Consider the following 13181-nt stretch of genomic DNA (forward strand, 5'->3'; position numbering starts at 1 on the left):
TACACTCGCAACACATGCTGCCGGGAACGCACGGCCCGAACGCTGCACCGCGGGAGTGAACTGACATGCTGAGTTCACTCCCGTGGTGCAGCGTTCGGTCTACCTCCCTCTCAATGCTGCTTTTTGCGTCTTGCCCATCTAGTTTAGGAAGTTTAGATGTACATCTGCTTCATTAGTATAGTGGCTGATGCTTAATTTGTTCTTCGCCACAGATCGGAATTATTCCTGGCAGTGCGCCAAATATTTGCCACCCAAAAAACAAACGAGAACCAAAAATTATAAATGCCTGCCTATATGTCTGTAGGTGAAATGTGGTAAAAACTATCTCTTTTTCCAACCACAAACTGGGGTTGAATTTGTTTTACAATAGATTAGTCAATAGATCAAAGTTTAGTGTTTTAGATTGTTTTTATAATCCATATGCGTAAGGGATCTAATCAGTTTCCAGGTGTTGTTGATGTTAGCAAAATATTATACTAGATTTTGCGGAACTGGACAATTTTTCAGAAATTTGAGGAATTCGAAGTCTGTGATCTAGAACACTTATGGAAACTATTTTATGTCTAGTCTTATAAAAATTTGGCGGAAGACGAAAAATTAGAACGAGAGGGAATTGATTCAAGGAAAGTAACAGAGGCCATTTAAGAAACATTAGACAGACAATACTCTGGAATGCAATTGTTGACTTCACAGAGACAGTCGGGTTTTAAGCTGGGCAGCACTAAGAAAGATTTCTGGATGTGATCATTAGGGAAGTTCACCATTATGACCAGATGTAAATACTCCCTTGGTATTGCTGTAGATAAAATAGTTTCTATATGCATTCAGATATAACACTCTTAAAGGGATTGGTTAGAGATTACAAATGATAACCAATAAATTTCTAATCTGTTTAGGGTATCGGTAAACCTTTCAGGATATAACTTTATGGTCTGCATTTATAGAACTTACATACCCTGTGAATAAGGGATAGAGATCATATTCCATGTATCACAAAGACCAAAAAACACACCATGGTCTCCTTAAAGAGAATCTGTCACCTCAAAATACCTACCCAAACTAAATTGTGGTGACAAATTCCTTTTAATGATGGTTAGAACCTTAACAATAGGGAGTACTGGTCCAAATATCATGATATAGGAACATCACACAGTCGAGACTATAATCCATGTTACTCTATCATCTATATTTAAACCTTTGCTGTTTAACTATTAGAAATCGTTGGTAAACATGGTCCAAATTATGTGTTGATGTGACTTCAACTATTGCTTTTCTTCTTCCAAGGGCCAAGGAAATCAAGACCAAACTTGGAACTCTTCTCCAAAAGCCAGAAACAGCCATCGACCTTATCATCCCGTACCCTGAAAAGCCTGAGAAACCAATAAAAGCACCCAAGTAGGTATCTATAACCAGCCAACGTACTTCAGTGTATAGAGAACTCATTGTTCTTCATGATTACTGTATGAGGTAGCTTTATCGTCTTCATGCTTCACCACTCATGATCTCTTGAAATAATTTAGTACATTATTACATACATTTACATTTTCTAATGTTCATAATTTAGTGTATCATCTAAGATGTACACTGGGTACGCAGGGATTGGTTAAAAAAAATTATGTTTGCAATTCTGAAGCACAAAACAACAAATTTTATGTGTTCATAAACTGTCTAAAACAAAAACTGTCTGCAACCAATGATATTTCAAGAGTACCAGAGTAAATATGGTAATAAGTTACTAAAAATAAATATATGAAGATCAAGCTTCGACCTCCGAAAAGACAGGGGTTCCGGATTTTTTTTATACGGTAAGTATGTTCCAACAGTACATTTCAGTTTTTCAAATAAAACAATAGACAGGCTACAACTGTCGCCTTCTTTATCCTTTGAACATCTTGTTGATCCTTGTTCACACCATCTCCAAAAGAAACGCTGCTATACTTCGGATCAAATTTCCTCAATGTGTTCTTCTCTCACAAAAGGACCGATCTCAATGGTGCAACACAGTCGGGAGAAGTGTAATAGTAAAGTATTTATTATATTCACAAAACGAGTGTTAAAAAGCTCTTCATATAAAATCACAAAAAGCCAGAAGACTTCACTGCCTGACCCTGGGTTTGCCGTAAGGCTTCTTCTGGGGCATATATCTGGCTATTCATAGTCATACTTTTAAATTAAAAACATACCCATACATAAAAACATCCGTTGTCCATAATACTGTATGTCTACATATTTTAACTTTTACATAAGGTTTAAATAACCACTTTCCCAAGTTTTCCTTTTTCATAAAACGCAGGTTTTGTCTTCTTAAACAGATTAACCAATCATAGTGCCCCAAATGATAGTATTCTAAAGTCCCGCTAAATTCTCCACCTATCCCTGGGTATTTAATACTGACCAGCCATATCCTTGTGAATTGGCCATTCCATATCAGCCATTCATTCAAAGCAGAGGCGGGCAAATGTCTACCCGGGTAAGCGCCTCATCTCTATGGGATTTACTTACTACATGGTTCTATCTATCAAATTCCTAAACAGTGACACACCTCCCTCTGGTGGCTAATCCTAGGCATACCTTCTCTCTATGGGGTTTCCCATTGTGTTTCCTAACCCATCACAAATACTAAATAGGGCACACCTCCCCTTACTGTCCAACCCTTTGAGCACCCTACCTCGATGGGGATTATTAGTCAAAATATCATCCAACCTGATGCAGTTTCAGATACACACCTCTAGAGAACTGGCCAATCCAAAGACAGCCTCTTCTCTATGGAAATTCTAACTCTTCCTACCATCTAAAGGAAACCTATCATTACACACACCCCTCCCAACACGCCAATAGGAGAAAAAGGAATTTCTCTATGGGGTTTTCTATTTATAAGTTTATATCAATGTTCCCTAAATCTTCTAAATCGTTTCTCCCTTATATTCCAAGGGAGTAAACCACTGAACTTGTTCTGTCCCTAAACCTACATGTTTTTGCCATGGATCCCTATTATGTATCTTCACAAAATGGGCTGAAACCCTGTGTGTTATGAAGCCCTTTCTGATGTTTTGCATATGTTCACCAATCCTTATTTTTCATATAAATTTTCCTATAAAAAAGTTATTTCAGCTGATTTGACAAAAAAAAACATGTAGGGTTAGGGATAGAACACGTTCAGTGGTTAACTCCCTTGGAATATAAGGGAGAAACTGCTTGGAAGATATAGGGAACATTGATATGAACTAATTAATAGGAAACCCCTGATTTAATTTTTCATTTGCTTTAAAAAGATAAGGACTATGTCCTTATTTGCGCCCTGTGTTTCCCTTAACCTCTGTCCCTGCCCTCTTGCCATGCCTGCGCTAAATCGCGGGTGACAACTAGGCAACAATTCCTTCCCTAGGTTTCCGCACAGAACAGTAAGTAAAATAAAGAAGAGAAACAGACAGATGATAGAGAGGTAAGGCAAACCAAATCTGGATGGCAGCAAAGGTACAAAGTCATAAGGCAATACAATAGTCAAAGGTAGAAGCAAAAGCACAGTAGAATATACAGAAAACCTGTAAAATGGAGTGTCTGGACGCTGCCTTCCCCCAGCAGCTGACTGATTTGGGCAACCAGCAAGCCACATGACGCCTGTGACACTCCCCCCACTCCCCCCAAGCTCTTAGATGCAGCAAGATGTCAGTCACACTGTCTTCTCTCCACCTTTGGCTGGAAAGAAATATGATATAATGCACAATTAATCCTACAGTCGTGTTGGGAGGGGTGTGTGTAATGATAGGTTTACATTGGATGGTAGGTACAGTTACAATTCCCATTGAGATGAGGCTATCTTTGGATTGGCCAGTTCTCTAGAGGTGTGTATCTGAAACTGCATCATATTGGATGATATTTTGAATAAGAATCCCCATAGAGATGAGACACTCTGGGGATTGGACATTAAGGGGAGGTGTGCTGATTTAGTATTTGTGATTGGTTAGGAAACATAATAGGAAGCCCGATAGAGAGTAGGCCTGCCTAAGATTGGCCACCAGAGGGAGGTGTGTCACTGTTAAGGAATTTGATAGGTGGAACCATGTAGTAAGGAAATCCCATAGACATGAGGTGCTTACCCGGATTGGTTAGAAATTTTCCCTTCTCTTCTATGAATGAATGACTGACATGGATTGGTCAATTCACTAGGATATGATTGGTCAATATTAAATACCCAGGGATAATTGGAAAATTTAGCAGGACTTTATAATATTATCATTTCACACTCTATGATTGGTTAAGAAGATAAAACACACGTTTTATGAAAAAGGAAAACTTGGAAAAGTGGTTATTTAAACCTTATGTGAAACTTAAGATATATAGACATACAGTATAATGGACAATGGATGTTTTTATATGTGTGCATGTTTTTAATATAAAAGTATGGCATGCCCTGGAAGAAGCCTTACGGCAAAATCCGAGATGTCTGAAGTGCTTTTTAACACTCGTTTTGTGAGTGTAATAAATACTTTACTATTACACTTCTCCCGAATGTTTGCATTATTGAGATCTGTCTCCCTCAGTATAACCTTTTGTGAGAGAAGAACACATTGAGGAAATTTGATCTTGATTGATTTGACTGCAGCGTTTCTTTTGGAGATGGTGTGAACAAGGATCAATGAGATGTTCAAGGGATAAAGAAGGTGACAGTTGTAGCTTGTTTATGGTTTTATTTGAAGCACTGAAAAGTACTGTTGGAACATACTTACCGTATAAAAAAAATCTGGAATCCCTGTCTTTTCGGAGGTCGAAGGTTGGATTTGCCTTTGATTGTAGCTCCCTCGTTAACATCACCATAGAGCCTTTTTTTCCACATTTAAAAAAAAAATTGCTAAGACTGGTTTTATGATTATATTTTATATAATAATTCTCTCCTAGTAAATTGTGCTTAAACACCACTTAAAAACTAAATAACAGCTCCATAAGGAATCAGAAATATCATCTACAGGTTCTCCAATGTTTATCCAGTGGAAGGTTTCATAAAAATAGGTAGAAAAAAATGTTCCCATTCAAGTTCAAAGAAAATTCTTTTAAAAAAAGATTTTCCACCGCAATCCTGAAAAGTCTGTTTTAGTAGATGATTGTATTTTTTCTTAATAACTCTTAAAGCTCATTTCTATGTTATAAGGTGCACTAAGAGAATTACGAATAAATTGATACCTAGTTGTTACCATTCATCTTTTCACAGAGGTTTGTCCCGCTATGGTCACTACTGAGTGGACATTTTTGGGTCTCATGCACAAGAATTGTAATGGGGCCTTTTGTGAGCCATGTTTTTGAGGTCCCATTACTTTCTATGTGCCCTTGGCCACAGCATATAAATGCAACGTGCCATGGATGGGTCGACTAGCTGCAAATTATAGAGCCGGTCCCTTTCCTGCCTGTCTTTTTGGCACGGGCAATCGATTTTTTAATTGACAAATAGGGGAACTTGTTTTGCAGCCCGCAGACTGCACATGTTCATGTGCATGAGGCCTCAGATTGTGTAGGGACATTATTACCAATTTCTAGTAGGAATTACAAACAGCACAACATAAAAATTATATTGTATAAAACAAGCTTTTACTAAAACCGATACTGTATCTTTACATTTCGACAATCAATTTTTCTATGATTTCGAAGAAATCTTAAAATCCTAATAGTGTAGGCGATAAAGTGTTGAGATATTTGGGCAGAAATCTTAAAATCCTAATAGTGTAGGCGATAAAGTGTTGAGATATTTGGGCACTTATCATTAGGTTTTTTTTTACTTTATGCTATTATTGATACATCTGCCCCAGTACTGCTGTTAGATTTCATCATATGCCCATTACTCCCGTTCAGAATCTCTCCCATATGCCGGTACACGTGCTGATGACTTCTTTATCAGTGATATAAGCCTCTTCCTGCAGGCACACGGCTGGATCCCTGTATAAGTAATGGCTGTACACCCCTCATTGCTCTGAACACCTCCCTAAATGACACAGCTTTATTGAATATTGTAGCTGTGGCACCTCTTTAATCTAATTGTGAAGCAATTATTGGACGGCTGTGAAATATCCCACAGAACATCTAATTTTGTGCTTTCTTCCTGCTGAGGGCTGAGACCTGAGGCGAATATGTCAATTACTGTTACGGGTAATGGTTCCTGTGCAAGGACAATGATGAACAAAATGTCACATTTAAGATGTACTTTTAATAAGAGTATTGTATTAGTGTCTGGGGAACACATTATCTCCAGCATTCCCTATTCTGCCTGAGCTTTTCAGATTAAAGAATTGAAAAAGTATAAAAATAGTAAAAGACAAGGTTTGTGTTATTTATGAGAAATATCCACCATTTTCCCTAAAAGTAGAAGACTGGAAACCCCTTTAAGGGCTCTTTCACACTAGTGTTTTCAGGCACAAGTCCTGTACGAGTTCATGATCAATGGGACTTGCATTGAACACTCCTTATATGGGGGACACTCATCTTAGTATCTGCACCAGGTTTGTGGCATGGGATTGTCCATGTCTTTGCTACTTTTTACTATCTACTCCACATTGACATAGTCCCATTTAAGCCCAACGTAGCTAATGTGTCAGCTAGTGTTATACTACGCAAACTTAAAATAATGAATGACAACTTTTGAAAAAGTCCCCCATTTCATTTCAAATCCACTCCAGTTGATGTATCCAACCTATGATTTTTACACCACTTTTTGGTCCCCACTGCACACTGGAGTAATTTAGTTCTTTTCATACTTCTATCTTCCCCAAAATCAAATTCTAGCAAACTTGAAGTACAAAACCACCATAAAGTATATACTAAGAATAACTCTTACTAATTCCACAAAAGTAAACATTATTAGAAGATAAATGAAAAAGATAAGTTTTAGAAATTGGACTTGGTTTTGCTTTTGTAGATACTGTAGATTTCTCTTAGCAGGGGATTCTGTCAGAAAGTGTTCTGTTGGTTAAGTGTATATCGGTTATCTGTTTTATCCAAATTGGTAAGAAACACTCATAGAGGTTCTATTTTTATTAGAAGAATTGAATTAAATGAGTGTTATTGCACAAATAAGAATTGCACATGTAGAAGCATCAATAAAGGAACTAAGAAAACTTCATTATTGAAAACCCATTGAGGAAAAATATTTACTCCACAATATATGTGGACTTGCGTATCCTTGAATTCTTCTATAGCTGAATTTGCAACATTTCTTAACATTAATTACCATAATTAATCACAGATTTCCTGTATACTTTTCAGAAAAAAAATATTTATCAATCTATTAGGGATTTATAGTGAATTGTTCATGATGCATTTTTATGAAATATGTGAATTATGTCACCGTGTTTATGTCAAAGCTGGAGCCTGATATTTTATATGTCATAGCCGGAGCCTGATATTTTATATGTCATACCTGGAGCCTGAGCTGTTATATTTTATCTTGTGTGTTTCCTTTACTAGGCCATCAGTAGAAGAGGCTGTGCAGTGGAAAGATTCTCTGGAGAAGCTTCTTCAGAACAGCTGTGAGTATCCATCTCCCTCTTCTCCGATTCTCTCAACTTCCTGCCTGTATCCCGTCAGCGAAGGCTTAGCATCACTATGATCCATGCCATTGACCCCATATAGCTTCATGTCATTTCCCACAAGTAGAATATTTCTCTAGCTGGAAAATCCAGACCTTCCTGTCCTCTATTCTCAGATGACCCTGTCCCGGTTTGGATTCCTGGAAAGGTTTAATAGGGGCCCCTCCAAAATACTGATATGATTTGTTATACATAGTTTTAGCGTATAGTAAACACTACACATATGTTTCATTACGAATTAATAGAGATGACTAAATCCCTGAAAATCTGCTTCACTCCAGTCCTTTCACTGTTTCACACCGATGTGCAAACAAATATCTGCATTAGCTGATGGACCATATTGGGGGTTCTAATTTCTTTTTTTCAGAGTTGGGGACATATATCTTTTCAAATATAAAAACAGATGCTTTGATGGGAAATAGCTCATACTAACTAGGGGTTGGTGATTTTTTATTTTTATACAGTGCATCCACCTTGGCTAGAAATATCACCCAGCATGGCCATACACAATAGAAGCATATTGGCTGAGCTTGCCCATTTTGGAAGATGTGGCTGATGATCCAAGATGCTTCTTGATGGGACACATCAGGACGATAAGGATAGCTCAGTTAGATCTCAATGTGATTCTTTTTTATTTGGGAAGCTGACAATTTTCCAGAATAATCGAATCTGATTTTTCTGATTTTTGTTCTGTTTTTTCAAAATGGTGGCATAACTGCCTTCAAACATTCAAAGAACCTAGCTTTTAGATTTCAATTTAGGTTAGGATTAACCCTAATGCTAACCCTTTAAAAATATTTGTAAACATAGAAAAAATGAGATAGGACCCTTGTTTAAAAAAAATTAATAAGATGACAAGAAGGGTACCAATATCCTTGACAATTGGAACAACATCACCTTGGACTGATTTGATTCAGACTAGAGATGAGCGAACATACTCGTCCGAGCTTGATGCTCGTTCGAGCATTAGCGTACTCGAAACTGCTCGTTGCTCGGACGAATACTTCGCCTGCTTGAGAAAATGGCATCTCCCGCCGTTTTGCTTTTTGGCGGCCAGAAACAGAGCCAATCACAAGCCAAGAGACTCTGCACTCCACCCAGCATGACGTGGTACCCTTACACGTCGATAGCAGTGGTTGGCTGGCCAGATCAGTTGACCCTGGAATAGACTAGCCCCTGCCTGCGCTGCTCGGATAATTCTGTGTCTGGATGCCGCTAGGGAGAGAGCTGCTGCTGGTCAGGGAAAGCGTTAGGGTGTTCTATTAGAATAGTGTTAGGCAGGAGTGATTCTACAAGAACCCAACAGCCCTTCTTAGGGCTACAATAACGTTATACTTTTTTTTTTTTTAATTTGCTTGTGGCTGGGCTTGCTGGCACTAGTAGTGCAGCTAGTACCATATTGTGAGGAATTTGCTGGGAGACCTGCGACCGTTGTGTTTAGCTCTTAGTGACACACATATCCACCTCAAACACCGAAGTGGGACAATTTATTAGGGGTTTGAGTAGAATTAGGCAGAGTCTGCTGATTTAATATTTTTTTTTATCTTTATTTCATTTTAAACTCAAACTCATCTTGCAAAACAGTGTGCTTTCATTGTAAGCTACAAAATAGCCTTAGGAGAACCCCAACGGCTTACTTAGGCCTACAATGGCGTTATATTTTCCTTTTTTTTAATTTGCTTGTGGCTGGGCTTGCTGGCACTAGTAGTGCAGCTAGTACCATATTGTGAGGAATTTGCTGGGAGACCTGCGACCGTTGTGTTTAGCTCTTAGTGACACACATATCCACCTCAAACACCGAAGTGGGACAATTTATTAGGGGTTTGAGTAGAATTAGGCAGAGTCTGCTGATTTAATATTTTTTTTTATCTTTATTTCATTTTAAACTCAAACTCATCTTGCAAAACAGTGTGCTTTCATTGTAAGCTACAAAATAGCCTTAGGAGAACCCCAACGGCTTACTTAGGCCTACAATGGCGTTATATTTTCCTTTTTTTTGTTTGCTTGTGGCTGGGCTTGCTGGCACTAGTAGTGCAGCTAGTACCATACTGTGAGGAATTTGCTGGGAGACCTGCGACCGTTGTGTTTAGCTCTTAGTGACACGCATATCCACCTCAAACACCGAAGTGGGACAATTTATTAGGGGTTTGATTAGAATTAGGCAGAGTCTGCTGATTTATTTATTTTTTTTACCTTTATTTCATGTTATAGCTCAAACTCATTTTTCAAAGCAGTGTGCTTTCATTGTAGGCTACAAAATAGCCATAGGAGAACCCCAACGGCTTACTTAGGCCTACAATAGCGTTATATTTTCCTTTTTTTTGTTTGCTTGTGGCTGGGCTTGCTGGCATTAGTTGTGCAGCTAGTACCATACTTTGAGGAATTTGCTGGGAGACCTGCGACCGTTGTGTTTAGCTCTTAGTGACACGCATATCCACCTCAAACACCGAAGTGGGACAATTTATTAGGGGTTCGAGTAGAATTAGGCAGAGTCTGCTGATTTATTTTTTTTTTTTACCTTTATTTCATTTTATAGCTCAAACTCATCTTGCAAAGCACAAAATCCAGTTGTGTGCTGTCAGTGTAGGTTAGAAACTAGCTATAGCAATAGGATAGCATCGTTTTGTTAAAAAAAATAAAAAAATAAAAAAAAATAAACACAAAAATTTTTTTTTTTCAAGTTTACACTTTAATTTGGAAAATGTTTAACCCGAGGGCTAGGGGTAGAGGACGAGGGCGTGGACGTGGGCGTCCAACTACTGCAGGGGTCAGAGGCCGTGGTGGTGGGCGGGGTGAGACACCACCTGCTGATGGGGGAGCAGGGGAACGCCGCAGAGGCACACTCCCTAGGTTCATCATGTCTCAAGTTACTGGGACTCGTGGTAGAGCACTGTTGAGGCCAGAACAGTGCGAAGAGGTGATGTCGTGGATTGCGGACAATGCTTCTAGCCATTTGTCCACCAGTCAGTCTTCCACGCAGTCCACCCATGTCAACGTAATCGGCACTCCTCCAGCTCCTCCACCTCAGCCTCCTTCCCCCCAGTCTGCCCCCTCCTAGCAAAATTTGGCATTTGAAGCGGCATACTCTGAGGAACTGTTTTCTGGACCCTTCCCACAGTCACAAACCACTTGTCCTGCTGCTGCTGAGCAATTTTCCGATGCCCAGGTTTTCCACCAGTCGCAGTCTGTGGGTGATGATGACATTATTCACGTAGTGGAAGAAGTGTGTAAAGAGGTGTCGGACGATGAGGAGACACAGTTGTCAGACAGTGGTGAAGTTGTTGTCAGGGCAGGAAGTCCGAGGGGGGAGCAGACTGAGGGATCGGAGGATGATGAGGTGACAGACCCAAGCTGGGTTGATAGGCCGGGTGAACACAGTGCTTCTGAGACGGAGGCGAGTCCTATAGCAAAACAGGTTGGAAGAGGCAGTGGTGCGGCCAGACGGAGAGGCAGGGCCAGAGCTGGTGCATCAGCGCCAAATGTTGCCCGTAGTCAAGCTCCCGTGGCGAGGGCTAGATTTTCAGAAGTCTGAAGGTTCTTTAAAGAAACACCGGATGACCGACGGACTGTGGTGTGCAACCTTTGCCAAACCAGGATCAGCAGTTGTTCCACCACTACTAGCTTAACTACCACCAGTATGCGCAGGCATATGAATGCTAAACACCCCACTCAATGGCACCAAGCCCGTTCACCTCCGGCCGGGCACACCACTGCTCCTTCCCCTGTGTCATCTGCTAGTCAGCCCCCTGCCCAGGACCCGGCCCAAACACCTCCCGTGCGAAAACCCCATCTTCGCCTCCACGATCCTCCACAGCATCCACCAGCGTTCAGCTCTCCATACCCCAGACGCTGGAGCGCAAAAGGAGGTATAGCGCAACCCACCCACACGCCCAAGCCCTCAACGTCCACATCTCCAAGTTGCTTAGCCTGGAGATGCTGCCCTATAGGCTGGTAGAGACCGAGGCCTTTCGAAACCTCATGGCGGCGGCCGCCCCTCGGTATTCCGTCCCCAGCCGCCACTGCTTTTCCCGATGTGCCGTCCCAGCCCTGCACAAGCACGTGTCAGAGAACATCCTCCGTGCCCTGACCAACGCCGTTTCTGACAAGGTCCACCTGACCACGGACACGTGGACGAGTGCTGCCGGGCAGGGCCACTATATATCGCTGACGGCACATTGGGTTAACTTGGTGGAGGCTGGAACCGAGTCTGACCCTGGGGCTGCTCATATACTGCCGACGCCGAGGATTGCGGGGCCTACCTCGGTCCAGGTCTCAAAGGCCTACTATGCCTCCTCCTCCTCCCACCCCTCCTCCACCTCCTCCTCTGAATTACCATCCATGGGCATGGCGCCATCAGTCGGTAGCTCTAGGCACAGCAGCAGTGCCATCGCTAAGCGACAGCAGGCGGTGCTCAAACTGCTGAGCCTAGGCGATAAAAGGCACGCCGCCCAAGAGTTATTACAGGGCATCACGGCGCAGACTGATCTGTGGCTGGCACCGCTGAACCTGAAGCCAGGCATGGTTGTGTGTGACAACGGCCGTAACCTGGTGGCAGCTCTGCAACCCGGCAGACTGACACATGTGCCATGCCTGGCCCATGTGTTAAATCTCATAGTTCAGCGTTTCCTCAAGACATACCCCATTCTGTCTGATTTGCTCACGAAGGTTCGCCGCATCTGTGCGCATTTCAGGAAGTCCAGCACAGATGCTGCCACTCTCAGGGCAGCGCAGCGCCGCCTCCAACTGCCCGCTCACCGACTGTTGTGCAAAGTGCCCACGAGGTAGAATTCAACATTAAACAAGTTATCCAGAGTTTACCAGCAGTGCAGAGCGATTGTAGACTGCCAGATGTCAACTTCCACCAGAACTGGTAGTCAGGTCAGTCAGCTTCCTCAAGTCTACAATGAGGAGTGGACGTGGATGTCTGATATCTGTCAGGTGCTGAGTAACTTTGAGGAGTCAACACAGATGGTCAGTGGTGATGCCGCCATCATCTGCCTCACCATCCCGCTGCTTGGCCTGTTGAAAAACTCTCTGGTCAGCATGAAGTCGGAAGCTTTGCGCTCGTCACAAGAGACGGGGGAAGAAGATTCCCTTGTTGATAGCCAAAGCACCCTTAGGTCTGTTTCTCAGCGCATATCGGAGGAGGTGGAGGAGGATGAGGAGGAAGAGGAGGAGAATGTTGGCGAGACAGAAGAGGGGACCATTGTTCAGTCCTTCACTGTTCAGCGTGTATGGGCAGAAGAAGAGGAGTTGGAGGAGTTGGAGGAGGAGGAAATGGACAGTCAGGCCAGTGAGGGGAGTGAATTCTTGCGCGTTGGGACTCTGGCGCATATGGCAGATTTCATGCTAAGCTGCCTATCCCGTGACCCTCGCATTCAAAGAATTTATTCCAGCACCGATTACTGGGTATTCACTCTCCTGGACCCACGGTACAAGCAAAATCTTTCCACTCTCATCCCTGGAGAGGAAAGGAGTGTGAGAATGCATGAATACCAGCAGGCCCTGGTCCACAAGCTGAAACAGTATTTCCCTTCTGACAGCGCTAGCGGCAGAGGGCGTACTTCTACGGGACAAGTAGCGAGGGAGAGTAGGCGACCAGGCAGCTTG

At 42.0% G+C, this 13181-nt stretch overlaps 1 protein-coding gene across 1 annotated transcript in view; it reads left to right on the forward strand.

The window, feature by feature from the left end:
• The window catches only part of LOC140103529 (regulator of G-protein signaling 5-like), an 88328-nt gene that overhangs the window by 21396 nt on the left and 53751 nt on the right, over positions 1 to 13181 (forward strand). Inside the window, exons 2-3 of the mRNA XM_072126624.1 lie at positions 1285 to 1395; positions 7450 to 7511. Of these exons, the coding sequence (XP_071982725.1) occupies positions 1285 to 1395; positions 7450 to 7511 (173 nt within the window). The remainder of the gene's footprint in view (positions 1 to 1284; positions 1396 to 7449; positions 7512 to 13181) is intronic.

Source organism: Engystomops pustulosus, chromosome 10 (genome assembly GCF_040894005.1).
Source record: "Engystomops pustulosus chromosome 10, aEngPut4.maternal, whole genome shotgun sequence".
Lineage (NCBI taxonomy): Eukaryota > Metazoa > Chordata > Amphibia > Anura > Leptodactylidae > Engystomops > Engystomops pustulosus.